Source organism: Penicillium oxalicum, chromosome III (genome assembly GCF_001723175.1).
Source record: "Penicillium oxalicum strain HP7-1 chromosome III, whole genome shotgun sequence".
In the NCBI taxonomy this organism is placed as follows: domain Eukaryota; kingdom Fungi; phylum Ascomycota; class Eurotiomycetes; order Eurotiales; family Aspergillaceae; genus Penicillium; species Penicillium oxalicum.
This window is the reverse complement of record NC_064652.1, coordinates 1,748,811-1,762,899: the sequence shown is the minus strand read 5'-3', so window position 1 is coordinate 1,762,899 and position 14,089 is coordinate 1,748,811. Positions and strand designations below refer to the sequence as shown.

General features: G+C 50.8%; 3 protein-coding genes across 3 annotated transcripts; 1 reads left to right on the top strand and 2 right to left on the bottom strand.

Annotated features, from left to right (window-relative positions):
- Nucleotides 1–754: 754 nt before the first annotated feature.
- On the bottom strand, nt 755–7,333 carry POX_c04072 (uncharacterized protein; the record flags this gene model as incomplete). The annotated part of the gene is made up of 3 exons (XM_050112957.1): nt 755–1,765; nt 1,865–5,626; nt 5,714–7,333. The coding sequence occupies 3 exons, from the start codon at nt 7,331–7,333 to the stop codon at nt 755–757; spliced, it is 6,393 nt and encodes a 2,130-aa protein (XP_049970513.1).
- A 1,404-nt stretch (nt 7,334–8,737) lies between these two features.
- Nucleotides 8,738–10,113, bottom strand: POX_c04071 (uncharacterized protein; the record flags this gene model as incomplete). Its single annotated transcript, XM_050112956.1, has 3 exons — nt 8,738–9,290; nt 9,388–9,947; nt 10,063–10,113. The coding sequence occupies 3 exons, from the start codon at nt 10,111–10,113 to the stop codon at nt 8,738–8,740; spliced, it is 1,164 nt and encodes a 387-aa protein (XP_049970512.1).
- A 2,475-nt stretch (nt 10,114–12,588) lies between these two features.
- Nucleotides 12,589–13,632, top strand: POX_c04070 (60S ribosomal protein L6-B; the record flags this gene model as incomplete). The annotated part of the gene is made up of 3 exons (XM_050112955.1): nt 12,589–12,753; nt 13,040–13,375; nt 13,480–13,632. The coding sequence occupies 3 exons, from the start codon at nt 12,589–12,591 to the stop codon at nt 13,630–13,632; spliced, it is 654 nt and encodes a 217-aa protein (XP_049970511.1).
- Between the last annotated feature and the right edge of the window lie 457 nt (nt 13,633–14,089).

Sequence of the window (14,089 nt, the reverse complement as noted above, 5' to 3'; positions counted from 1 at the left end):
GGCCTCGTTCTTCACTGAACAATAATATAAACCCCCCGGACTGGCCTGATACGAGCAACCAATCTTGCTCCATCTTCACCAGGATATCAATATCCAGAATCAATTGGGAAATGGTCTTGCAAGCCGAGAGGAACAGAAAACCAAATTTGTCACCACAAGTAAAGTGTTTGAAGCGGATGTATCAAGAGTGGATCGGTACTACGGACTGAGTATTCCACTGTGACGGGAGATGGGCTGTCGACCCACGGTCCTTGCAATGCAACGGTAGAAGCAATGGCTCCCAACAAAGTGTGAAGGGTAAAGTGACGCTGGTGTGTGTGAAGTAGCTCGAAGCACTGAATACCACGCCAAGGGAAAAAAAACAACAACACTAGCCCCAGGATGTGGAATCGCCTTGGAAATGCACAGAGGGGCAAGGAGGGCGAGGAGAAAATCCCATTGGAAGGGATCAGCCGGCAAGGTCTAAGATATATGCAATGAAGAACGAGGTCTAAAGTGGGCAGAAATGGACAAACAGAAAAGAAATGCTAAAGTCATAAAAGAGTAGGCAACGCTTGATCAAGGCGCGATCATTCCTCGTCACTCCTATAACCCCGCGCCCATGCGGTTGTTGACAAACGCCTAGGTCGTCTCGAGGCAAAAGAAAAAAAAAGAGACTCAAGGTGCATGAGGATCCTCCCTGAGGGTGGCGACACCGACACTGCAAGAGATGAGAATGGGCGGAGGGAAGAATAAAAAAAAAAGGAAACGGGCCTCAGTGTTCACTCGTTCGGTCACCGGATCGCCGTTGTGTGAAGCTACGTCGAATACTTTCACCCCACGCGGAATTGTCAAGAGAATCCATCACATCCTGAACACTGATACCGCTATTTTGACGTGAGTGGTCCGCCCGTGGAACTGACTCGTCCCGCTCATTCGTCTCAAACGAATCCCGCTCCCCATATAGTCGACGGGGAGTGCGCGACGGACTGATACTGGACCACTCAGTGGGCGTGCTCGCCCCGGATGTGCGACCTCCAAAGCTAGTATCTAAACGTGGCAGGTCGGCGCGACGTCCACTGGCGCCCGACTCTGCTCGCCTCCGGGAGGTCGAGGCAGGGGAGAGCATGGGCGGCAATGGCGGGTCGGCGTCGATCGGATTCTGTGGGGTCATGGCACCGGGGGCGTGCTCCTCGGCGTCTTCCTCGACCGGATCCTCCACATAAATCTCGGGAACCGTGAACTGCGGCACAGCGGTCATGCGGCCGGACTTCTTGCGCTCGAGGGCGCGGCGGAATTCGCGTGACCAGTAAAGGGTGTCGAAGAAGCCGATCACGGTATTCCGGCGCACCGCTTCCTCCACTCGCTGAAGTCGAGACCGGCGACGCAGAAATTCTTCCAGTCGCAGACTCTTGCTATCGCTGATGATATTGTAATGAGCTAGGATCATCAGACATTGATGGAAAGAGATGCCACGCTCCGGATCTGCCGAGACAAGAATCTCTTCATAGAACGTGTTCAGACGTTGGCGACGTTCGCGGATGGTTTGCACCGGAATACGGGCGATGATCTGAGACAACTTCTGCAAATCAACACCGGTAGGGAGAGGATTTTCACCAATCGGACGCAGCGACTGAAGCGAGTCTCGCGACCGCATGGGTATGGCATTATGCGTGGATGGAAGAGAATGCACCGAGTCACGAGGACTTTGTCGACATTGGTCCAGAATCGCTCCCACGGTGAATTCGTTATCATAGATGCGCATGGCAAAGACACCCGACAGCTCCTGTGCAGGTGTTAGCACTGCGGGTTATCTACTCAAGAGAGACAAACAGTCCCCCCCAAAAAAGAAAGAAAAAGCCAAAGGGAGATGGGTGAAACTTACCCCGAGTAAGCGCGGGAACTGCTCCTTGGAGATATAGCCTGTCCCGTTGGGATCGAATGTCGCCCACGCCTGTTTGAACCGGCGGATTTCCTCCCGACTGACCACGTAGAGCCCGCTGCTGCGTTGGTAGACATACGAGAAACTCTCAAAAATGAGAGAAACAAAGAGCGAGACGAAAATGTACATGCTGATGATGTTCCACATGATGAACAGAGTTCGAGCCCAGGCGGCGCTGCCGCAGTCATCATCAAGGAAATTAGAGTCGTATGTGCAGAACGGCGGGACCATCGTGGCGTAATCTTCCATGATTTCATTCCAGCCTTCGCCGCAGCTCGCACGGAACAAGAGAATCAAGGCCTTTGGAACGTCACGGAAGTTGATATTGTGGTTTTCTTGTGAGCCAAACTTGGTCAGGCCGAATGCCTGATTCATGGCGATCCCGAATACCAGGAACAGGACAAACCAAGTAGCCAAAAGGTTCCCGATCACGGGGAGACTGGCTGCCGCGGTCTTGAAAAGCTGGTCCAGCTGATTGTTTCGCGGGATCAGTAAGAGCGCGATTGAGACCAGGAACAGCTTATTCAACTCGAGCACAACCTGGGATGACATCGCGAAGTTGAGAATGATCGTGACAAATGCGCCTGGCACAGCAATCAGCGAGAAAAGATCCCATGAGCTTCTGCTGAATCGATGCCATCCCAGACCAATCAATCGGACTAGAGTGTTGCTGATGTAGACGAGAACGAAAACAAAAAACAGGCCACTCCGAGTCGTGACCCACCAATCCGGTTCAGGATAATACTCGAGTACCAGAAGCATGAGGTGCACGATAAGGGTACACGTCATAAGACGTGCCCAACGCCCATGCTTCTTCACAGCAATGCGATAGCACCACAAGCGCCACTTGTGACTTTTGTCGTGGAAGGATCGCTTTGATGGCGAGATCTGTCGCAACAGCTTTCGTAATTCCAGCCACGATCGCTGTTCGGCGGTGAGGAATGCAACACCAGTTTGTTCGGTATAGTTGCGCATGAACACAGACACAAAAAGTGTCAACACAAAGACAGCACCGAGTAAGTTAAAGACAACGAAAAAAATACCGTTCTCCCTCGCACTCCCATCCTGGGGTTGAAGTCCTTTGCCGGTGATCTGCATCGCACTTTCCTGCACGTCGATCCATCCCTCCTGAGACACGATCTGGAATAGGATAAAAAGTGCATTGCCAAAGTTGTCAAAGTCGTAGTAAGGATTAGCGGTCACCCGTGGCGCTAAGACATCCCAATTGTAGGGCGTGCTAGCGTACTCGCCGACACAAGCCGTCAGGTTCCCCGCGAAATCCCCATCGTTGCAAGAAACCATTTGCCCATTGAAAAGATTGACGGCATAAATGGCAAACGGAATCAGAAAACTCATGGAAACAGCTGCTGCGGCAATGACCTTCCACCCACCGACAATAATGACCGAGTGGAAGGTATCCTTGGCGCTATCGGAGACGTTCAACAAGCGAAGTGCCCTGAGGGCTTTAAAGGCACCAATCGCGCGAGACACGTTCCAGTCTTTTTTCAGAGAACTCCCAACATTGATCCACAGTGTCAGCAAGACAACGCCGTCGATGAAGCCCCAGGAGCTGCGGAGGAAGGCATTGGGGGTCCAGAAGAACCCATCTGCAATTATTTTGACGAGGGCCTCGACCGTAAAGATCACAGCAAAGCCGAGGTCAGTGTAGACAAACCAATTGCGGTCCGTGCGAAAATATTGCCGTTGGTACAAAGGCGTCGTGATACAGGCAAGAAGTACCATCGCGACAATTGCGGCATAGATGAATGCTGAGAATGCATACCACGTGGGTTTGTAAGGATCGACGCCTTCCACTCGCTGATTACCTCGTCCTGGTCCGACAATTCGCTGGCAAATCTTGCGGATGGGATTTTTCGGCGAGAAGATGAAAAGGGATTTGTTGTAGTTTGGGTGCTTAACAAGATACTCTCGCTGAGCTCGCTTCCTAGCTTCGGCTGCGGATGCAACCTCTTTTGCCATCGTTCGTGGATCCAGTTCTTCATAGGCGCGGGAGAATTGCAGCCTCGAATAGAAGGGGTTTGGTTCACGGCCAAGCACGAGGGATGTTGCCTTGGTCCACAATCGGGACAGCATGCCAGGCTCGACGGTTTCCTGGTTTGCACTTTCGGGAAATATGGTGTTCACTCTTCGGTGATTTATCTGAAGTGTTTTGTTTTCTTCTTCGTCGAGAAAGTCGCGCACAACAGCGTCTTTCAGTAGCATTTCCATGGCTGCTGGACCATGATCCAAGGGATCTTTGTATCGGTCAGAGCCTCTCCCGAGACGGAGAATTTTGGATAGAGCGGGATTGCCCTTCGCATTTCCGCCGACATGTTTCTGTTCCAGAAATGCTCGCACCTGCTGCATTCGCTTTTCATCTTCCGAAACATCAAAACTCTCTTGAATGACAGCAATGAACATGTTCAAAATGATAAAATTCGCCACAATGAACCACATGATGAAAAATGCAGCTGAGATCCAAGCAGTGTTGAAGCCCACGGTGTAAGTCGTAGCATTGTACAGAATATCAGTCCAATTCTCACTGGAGAGAATCTGATACATGCCAAGAAAGGAGTTGTAAATATCAGCAAAGGTGATGGTGATTTCATTGCCATCCCCATCCTCGGCGGGAATCTGGCTTCGGAAGAGCTGGGTTGCGAAGATGGAGGCAAGAAAGGTCATTAGGAAGAGGAAGAATGTAAGATTGAGCAGACCAACGGCATTACCAAAGACGACCATAATCAACTTTCTGGTCACAGAGAACGCCAAGACAAACCTGTAGACCCGGAGAATTTGAAACAGGGAAAGAACGGTGTAAGCACGGCCTGAATTGCGAATCGGAGGGATCTGGATGATGCAGGTCACAATCACAAGGAAGAGATCGAACCAGTTACGACGTTTTTGAAAGAAGACTCGCCAGTCCGACGCGAATCGCACAATAATCTCGGCCAAGAAGATTAGAGTCACCACCGTTTCAGTGTTGTCAATAAACCGAGCACGATCCTCTGACATGGACGAACTTCTTAGGGCCTGGACCACAAGATCGAAGAAAATCAAGCCAACCCATAACCATTCTGTCTTGTCATACATTCGTTTCAAAGTGTTGACTTTTGGTGCCTGAGTTTCATCGTGATCGACTCCATCGATATTCTGGATCGCAAATGCACTGCGTTTGCTTTCTTCACGAATCACCTGGAACGAATGGGTGATAACCGCAACCAGCAGGTTGACTAACCACAAGCTGAGGATAATCAATGCTGCAACGAAGAACAAAGCTGCCGCAAGGTAGTCGCTGTCGGTTGTATCATACAGCAGGTCAGTGAAGGTGTTGGAACTCATAATGACAAAAACTAGTTCCAAAGACTGTACGATGTTGTCGAAGCTCTGGGTGCCATTGAAGGGGTTTTCTCCTTCCATGCAGACAGAGCCTTGCGGGCAAATGTATCCCTTCGGATCGGATAAAGAAGGACTACCAACTGAATCCAGCCATGGCATCGCAATGCCACCTTCAAGGTATCCACCGCAGAACTGAGACCCGGAAGAGTAATTGCTCTGACCCGTGGGGTCTATCCAAACACAGGTTCGTCGAAGACTTGACTTGAAACTTTGGATACCGACAATAGCAAAGAGAAGCCAAAAGAACCCAATGAGAAATGAAATATGAACGAGTAAAGGAGCAGCACGCTTGAGACTCCTCAAAATCACCTGGACATATCAGGTTAGTATCGGCCATCGCGTGCTTGTACGTGGGACACAACGAGGAAATTTTTTTTTCCTTGACAGAATACTCACAGATGTGCCATTGGTGAGGGCAAGTAGCCGCAAAATTCTGAGGCAACTGAGCATTCGAAAGATGTACAACTGATGGGTTGACTCGACTCCGGCTAGAGAAAGGAGAAAGGAAACCCAGAAAGCCACAACGGCGACAAAATCCAATCTATTGAATGAATGACGGAGGAAAGCCCGATGAGCAAGCCGTTCACGGCGCTTATGAAGAGGGTCGTCATAAACACTGTTGTGTGTGTCCAGTTCATTCATCCCGGTAAATGAGCGGAGAATGGAGCTCTGTGGTTCTGGCTGAGCGAATGAGACCTTTCTCACCGTTCCTTGCCGGTGAGGCGTGATGAGGTTCTTGCCCTTTTCAGAAATCGCTTTTCGGATACCCAGAGACCGGTCGAGAGTGCTGTATTCTGTGGGATTGAATAAGAAGCCAGAGACCAGGATCTTGGCGACAATTTCCAATGTATAGATAGAGAAAATGCCGAGGAAGACAAAGTCCATTGAGCTGCTTCCCCAGCGGACCGCTCGTGGTCGATCAAATACGGATTTCGACGATTCAACAGTAAGAAGGACGGTTTGGACGATAATAAGGACCAAGATGAGAGGCTCCATAATTGGATTGACAAGCACATCACAGAGCCATAACCGAAGCGGATGGTCTGGGCCCAAGATACCGAGCGACCTGCCACGAAACGGATTGTTGCGTTGCCGCCACGCCTTGCGTGCGCCACGCTTTCCGCGCCCTTGGGGACTGTGGGATGAATCATGAGCGTATTCGGACATTGCAGGAAGCATAGGGGGCCCCTCCATTCGGGCATTTCGTTGTGACTCCTCCTTCTCGATTGTATGCGCGATCACCTCGGGTTCGTTACTCAAATTCACCACTCGTTGAGACATGGACTTCACCATAGAGCTCGCTCGCTGGAGAGCAGCACCGGATGCAGAGGGCGACTGCGATCGTGTGCGAGCACTGCTACCCCGGCTTCGTGATAGACCTTCCTCCAGGTGTGGCAAATCATCGCCTAGCCGCGCGGCGGGCCGTGTTGAGATTGAATGAAGACCCATGTCGCTACTCCGTCGACTATCTCCCCCCGGCGCGCCGCTGATGGGCTGTAAATAACGAGGGTCCGTCAATCCCGCTGTATCGTCCTCCTCTTCGACATGAGGTGGTACGTAACCACCGCTGTGGCCGTGCGCGGGCCATGTGTCGAGCGGTACAGTGTCAAGGTCCGAAGCCGCGTCGTCGAAATGGTGTGTCGAGAGCGGTCCGTCTCGGCTCACCGAGGGATGCGATTTATCAAACGTTGCACCGAAGAACATCGCTTGCGCCAGATCTTCGGGGGCAATTTCGTCGGATTGACGAGTGTCATATTTATTGTGTCTCGATTGAGAATCCTGCCTGATCGCACCAGTGAATTCAACCGGCGAGTCCTCCGCAACACTTTCATATTGTCTTCGCGACCCTCCTCCTCTCATCAATGAACGTCGCGAGAACAGACCACCTCCGGCGCTATCAGCACGGCGTCTTCCGCGATTTGTGGCAGAGCCATCGTATCCCGAGAGATCCTGCAAGGGAATTTGATTAGGGTTTGGGTTGTCTTCGTTCCCCGGCGTGTGGGCTGTTGGCGCCATCGTGAGGCAATATTCACGATGAGTGGAATGAATACATCGTAGTCCAGGCTGTTCGCAATCGCTCGGCTAGGCAGAGGGCCCCACGTAATCGTGTGAATGGGTATGTGACCCAGGACGACAGGATTTGGGAGGGCAGCGTTGTTGACAAGTGCAAAAAGAGCAAGCGAAGCGCAGGCAGGCTCAGAGACGGACGGGTGTCCGAAGGGCTGACCAAAGACGTGGGAGAAGAGCTGAGCGAAGGAAGCGTCGTCGCCAAGAGTCGCGCAGCGAACCGGGGTCGGAATCAACAAGTACTAAAATATGTCTTAGTTCGCAAAGATTGAGAAACTTGAGACCCGCCGGTCGACTCACTGGACCCACGGGACGATGGAAGGAGCTTTGGCTGGGTGGCTCGGGCGGTTGGTGCCTCTCAGTGGCTCGGGGCTAGTGTGGGAACCTGGGAAAGTACCTGGGCCCCACGACCATGTCGGCGATGCAGGCTCCTTCGTGACGCTGTTAATGACTTATTCATGCAGTCTTTTCACCGCTCGGGTAGTACACTTTGGTGCTCTGGAGTGACCCTGGGTACTTTCATTCGAGACGTCGGACACATGTTATGCTTCAATGGCTATGTTCGATATGTTCGAGTCGATGAGTTCCTTGAACAAAGAGGAGGTCGGACGTGGTACCTTGGCTCCTGAATTTCGGGGACTACCTTATCAATTCACATATTCTGAACAGACTGTCTGCTATCTACTTACGGTGTACCAACCTTTTGTCTGGCGTCTACGTTACTTGACTATGGTGGATGCAATAACATATTAGCACGGCCACGGTAGTTCGGTACGTCATTTGATCCATCCCCTGCATACGAACTGGCCGAGTCGTACGTGCAATTAACCCAGGATTATTTTGGGGGCATAACACTTCATAAAGTATATGGATGCATCTTCTCTCTCGATATCAGTTACCCGTGGCAGCACACCGAAGAGGAACATTATAAATAGTAAAGGGCAGTTGGTACATAGTTGCTACAGTGTACTATTTGCTTCTCACGGGATGATTGTGACCCACACACCTGCACCCGCAGAGTCTTAGCAAGCCAAACATACTTTCCCCCGTAATTGTTGAGGTCTGTCGGCGCTTCTCTGCTGTGATATCAGGGAGCGGCACCTGTCGGTCACTATTTGTGTGGTATCGGAGGGGAAAATATCCAACCCGGACTCATACACTACGTGGGTGACGTGGAAAAATCGCAAAAAGGTGTTGCCTGTATCTGGTGGGGCTGCGGATTACCAAAAATAGGTAATTTGACATCCATGCGGCGAATGCGTGGTGCCTGGACATGAGACGATGAATCCCTTCTTTGAAGGTGTCTATCATTTCCCAGAAAACCTCCCCTGCAAATGCTAGTGAGACTATCATTTAATCTGTCTCCATGTGACCCGACTGATCTTCTTGCTTCACATGCTGCCGAACGCCATCCAGAAACGCTTCCACCGCGTCGCCCCCGCCAAGGGGTACGCCGCCACGCCGCATAAAGCCACCGTTCGTCACGGGAATCTGTAGAGCTTCACTAATACTAGGAAGCCCACCGTCACGGAGTGCGACGGTAAGGCTGGCTAAGCTCTGCATGAATTGAGGAGATCGAAGAACGCGACGGAGAATATCTTTCTTCTGAGAGAGGTCGAGAGAGAGAAGAGCCGCCTGGGCGAGGTCAGAGTCGGTCTCAGCCTCGGCAGCCTCGGCATTTCCTTGGGCCAACAGGAGGAGTGCTGGGGGGAGAAAGCTCAGGAGATGGTCGACATTACTCTCATCAGCAGCCTCGATGAAAGGCAGGGTACTCGGGGGCGTCAGTAGATCTTGAAGTGTCGTGGATGGCCTTTCGGGACCCTGGGACTGAGCTTGGCCCTGTTGCCCACCGCCCAAGGAACGCAGGAAGTCTTGAACTACCAATGACGGGTCGCCGGAGGAGGCACTAAGAATGGTTCCAGAAAAATATCAGATGCGCATGTTCCGGCATTTTGGCTTCCTCTCAAACGCATGTAGTGAGGTTGGTGGAAATATATACCTACGCTCGTCCACCATCGGCTCCGCCCTCCCGGGATTCTTCTCCCTCTTCACGAATATCGCCCCCAGTGGCATCCGGGCCAGCTCCACCACTGCTTCCACCATGATTGTGATTCGGGTCATGGTGTGTGCCTTCGACATCCTCCATGGTTTCGTCATCGTCGCCTCCAGGTGATGGCCGCGGGAGGTTAGCGATCTCGTGTTCAACATCCACATCTTCACCTTGCAACAAGACGTCCACGATTTCGCCCAGCTTCAGATCGCGAGGACTAAACCAGCTGAGGTCGCCATTGTCGTGTTGTGTCTGGGATTGCAACCAGAAGAGATACCGTTGGGAGCTGGAAGAGAATTTCAAAACAAAGACTCGGCCGTTAATTGAATTCCTCCCAGGTGGTCGGTAGGGAGTAAAGCTGCCATCTGAGGGAATCATCACCAGATCCAACTCAGGCTCGCTGAGCGGAGAATTGCGGGGGCGCCAGCAGAAGTGCATCAGATCATCTTCGGAGTAGAGATAAATGTAGCCGGGTGTTGGCTTCGGCTTGACGATGGCAGGGTTTGAAGAGCCCTTGAATAGAGAGTATTAGATTTCTCTTCGATAACGGTTCGTTAAAACCCATGAATTAAAGGGTTTAAGCTCAGGTTGCTGAGCTCTGCAATGAACAATAGCGTCCAACACTCACATCAAAGTCGCAGATTCCTGCTTTGAAAGTAATGATAGGAGCTGACGACATGGCGAAAGCGATGAGAAAGTAGTAAAGACGGCTGAGTGGGTATGGATGGAATTGCCCTGGGTCACGGAGGCGGCTTAAGTGGTCGGAGATTGGAGAGGGAGAAGGTGAAGTGAGGAACAGAGGTTGTGGATACGTCAGTAGCTAGCATTGACTGGTACGAGACAGCTGACTTGCATACCCGGTCTTTACGGACCGCCGTTTTATTAAGCCTTAGGAAATAGGCGCCACGTAATCCAGATCACATGATGAGCCGATTGCTTGAGACGGGCGAGGCTTCTAAGTCTTGGGCCATGCGTAGCCCTCATCAAAAATTCAATTAGAGTACTTGCTACCCACATCTACACTTGGCTAGAACTATGTCTGCCTGTAAACATGTATTTTTTGATGCCCGTACGTTAATTGATTGTTATCCAGGGGAAATTTTCATGCCATACAAACTGGACGAAGAAATTCACGATTATGATGATTGACCATTTATAAGCGGCGCTTCGCGCCGCAAATAATCCCTCGAGGAGCCGCCATAGTTTATGGGATACTTCATTGGGTTATGCTTGGACTTCGACAAGTCTTTGTGGAAACGCCCGTCCAATGACCATCGATTTTTCACCTGCAAGGTAGCTCGGTGATGTTATAGGTTTACCTTGATTAGGCGTCGCGTGCTTCTGAGCAGGGGGTAAAGACCTCGATTGATTTTACCCAGGTAGTTCAATCTTGGTGCCCATCCATTTCTTTATGAATCTCGCACGGCTTTAAATAGTTCGAGGTGCCATTCCATACCGGTTCAGCTCTAAATAAATGATAAAGGCTACCTTGGAGAACCCAGCACCATGGAAATGCGTGAATGCTGTGAAGTTCCCCTAGAGAATCTGTTTTTAATCTGTTTTCGTCATGGTAGAATCTCTTTTCTTCAGTACTACTACCTCACATAGTGCGGCGCGAGAATCCCGAATTTCTCGAAATTCGAGTTCATGCCAGGGCTGGGAGTCCTGTTTAAGTGTTCGCACAAGAATTCGGGTATCTGGCACGTTGTGACGAAATGGATGGATGCGACTCAAAATTTTCCTACCGTAGTTTACGATATGGACGTAGACCTAGCCTCTGGAGAATTTACTTGTCTGTGAGCGGTAACTTGGCTTGTGCTTTGGCACGTCGTAGTTGACTTCTATATAGTCCGTAGGCAAAAGAGCTAAATAGAGGATTGGAGCATCAAAAGTATATATTTATTTCGACGTAGAAGAGGAGTACAGAATTTTATTTCTGGATCTACCAATAGGACTAGTCCCTAAATGCCCAGGTATACGCTGCATTCAGACTGGTATCCGTTTAGGGGGGCCAGGACTCACCTTGACTGTACCTACTTTTATCTACAGGATAAGTTACCTACAAACAGCGCTAGGTACTGACGAGAGCAATTAAAAGTGATCGAAATGTATACCTAGGTAAAGAAACACAGAATGGTATTGTATGAGGTCATCCATAGGAACTTCGATTTCTGTCAGGGGAAAGAAGAATGGACGCTCTTACAAGGTATTTCAAAGACGAGTAATTGCTTTGTTTCTCTCGTGTAAAGTACTAACCAAGATAATTTCTTGACAAAGAAAAACATAGTATTCAAGTTGATGGCCGTCTTCGTCTGTTGTGACAATTTTGCATTCCACATGGCGAGAACTCATCCTTGAACCTCTTCCAAAAGACGGATGGACTGAGACAACTGGATGTGCAAATGACTTCATCGTTTCATGGGTTACTACACAGGCACTAAGTTTTCCTTCGAATATAAGCCAATGTCATTTCAGTGTGCGTCGTTCGGCATCAGGGTGGAAATCATGTTTCCCTCAGCTATCAGGTTTGTTCATTGAAACGGATCTGCGTACGTGAACTTGAGACAGAGTGTGGTAGGACTATGATGTGCACACGACGGCTTTTTCTAATTGATGTACATCTTAACATTCGTAGACTAAAGCGTGGAGAGATCCGAGAAACGAACGATCATTATGTTGGTCAAGTGCCCCACTTGAAATGGATTGAAAGTGTTAGAGGTGGCTTTTCTCAAAGACTCACCTGGGATTGAGTATTAGAATCACGAGTGACCTTGAAAGAGATATGTCAGCTCACCGTCCGAGGACGTTACATCAAATACATAGGTTGAACAATAATGTGGAGCGGCAACTTTGATGGTCGTGTCGGAGTGATTGACATCCAGCATATTAGTAGTCATGTTGTAGCTTAACGCGGGCTGACTTGGCCAAGCGCCTTCTTGAGCGGCCTGGACCCACCGACCGTGGAAGGCCGGATCCCGCCCGTCGGCGGGCGATACTGCGATGAGTCAGCTCAGTCGGTTCGGCTAACCAATATCACGTGAGATAGGGCTTCCCCTTCCCACAAACCCTCTATCTGGACTCCACTGGCAAGTCCGCACATCAACCTCCAACACCAACCCCCAACCCGACAACCACCTACACCATCTTCGTCACCATGTCGGACGGCCAGACGAAGCAGTTTGGAAAGGGCCAGCGGCTCGTGCCCGCCCAGAAGGCTCAGAAGTGGTACCCCGTGGACGACGAGTCGCAACCTAAGAAGGTCAGTGAAGACCCGGGTGGTTTCAACACAATAGACCTCCGAGAGACGGACTGGGGACGTGTGAGATTCGCTCGGATGAATGCAATCGCAATTGCGCCGGAACTTCGCACCGCCACAGAATGAACAGCAGCGCCAAATCATCCGAAACCGCAATCGTCAAAGCAATCGACCAATTCGATCCTCGTTTCGTTCAAGCGGACCGCACGAATTCGCCTATTATTCCGAGTCGCATTGCATCCGAGCGCATCACGCACGAACCCAGGTCTCCTGATATTCGACTCGTTGGACGATCGCGTCCCCGATATTGTCAAACTGCATACTAACTACTCTTTTTGGGGTCCAACAGGTTCGCAAGTCGATCCGCCCCGCCAAGGTTCGCGAGGCCCTCCAGCCCGGCACCATCCTGATCCTCCTCGCTGGCCGCTTCCGTGGCAAGCGTGTTGTCCTCCTCAAGCACCTTGACCAGGGTGTCCTCCTCGTTACCGGTCCCTTCAAGATCAACGGTGTTCCCCTCCGCCGTGTCAACGCTCGCTATGTGATCGCCACCTCCAAGCGCATCGACATTGCTGGTGTTGACGCCAAGACCCTCGAGAAGGTCTCTACTCCCGACTACTTCACCAAGGAGAAGAAGGCCGAGAAGAAGACCGAGGAGGCTTTCTTCAAGCAGGGCGAGAAGCCCGAGGTATGTTCTTTCTTATCTGCCCAGCACGGGGGGTTCCCGAAATCTGCCAAAAACAACGATCAACATTGCTTCGATACTGACGATTTTATTTTCCCGCTCAACAGAAGAAGAAGGTTGCCTCCGCCCGTGCCGCTGACCAGAAGGCCGTCGACCAGTCCATCCTCAGCAGCATCAAGAAGGAGGAGTTCCTGAGCAGCTACCTCGCCACCACCTTCAGCCTCCGAAACGGTGACAAGCCCCACGAGATGAAGTGGTAAAAAAGTGCGAAGCGGCGGCCGCGGGTTCGGTAGATAGTTGGGGAGGACTCATCTTTCAAACGAGGGGCGGCTCGATTGCATGTCGGCAACCCTTCCGCGTGGCGTGAGGGAGAAGGTTTCATGAATCATGTAAATCCTACAAAACGGATTCCGTTCACACGTGCTTTTTCGCCATTTTCTAGGGATTTGCGGTTTAATACGGATTTCCGGCGGTGGTTCTTTTTCTTGATCTCACGACGCCTTTTTCTTCCTTCCCTTTCGCTGCGTGGCCGGTCCTGCATGCTCCCACCTTCTCAAGGCACGGCTCTTTCCCTTGAGAAATGGGAGGGATCAGCCGTGAAGTGAAGAAAATGACTTCCAAACAAAAAAAGATTAAAAAATTACCTCGCTCCAGCCACCCGGCTGAGTTTCTCTTTCATGTTCAGTATGACATATACAGTTCCTATTTCCAGGTTCA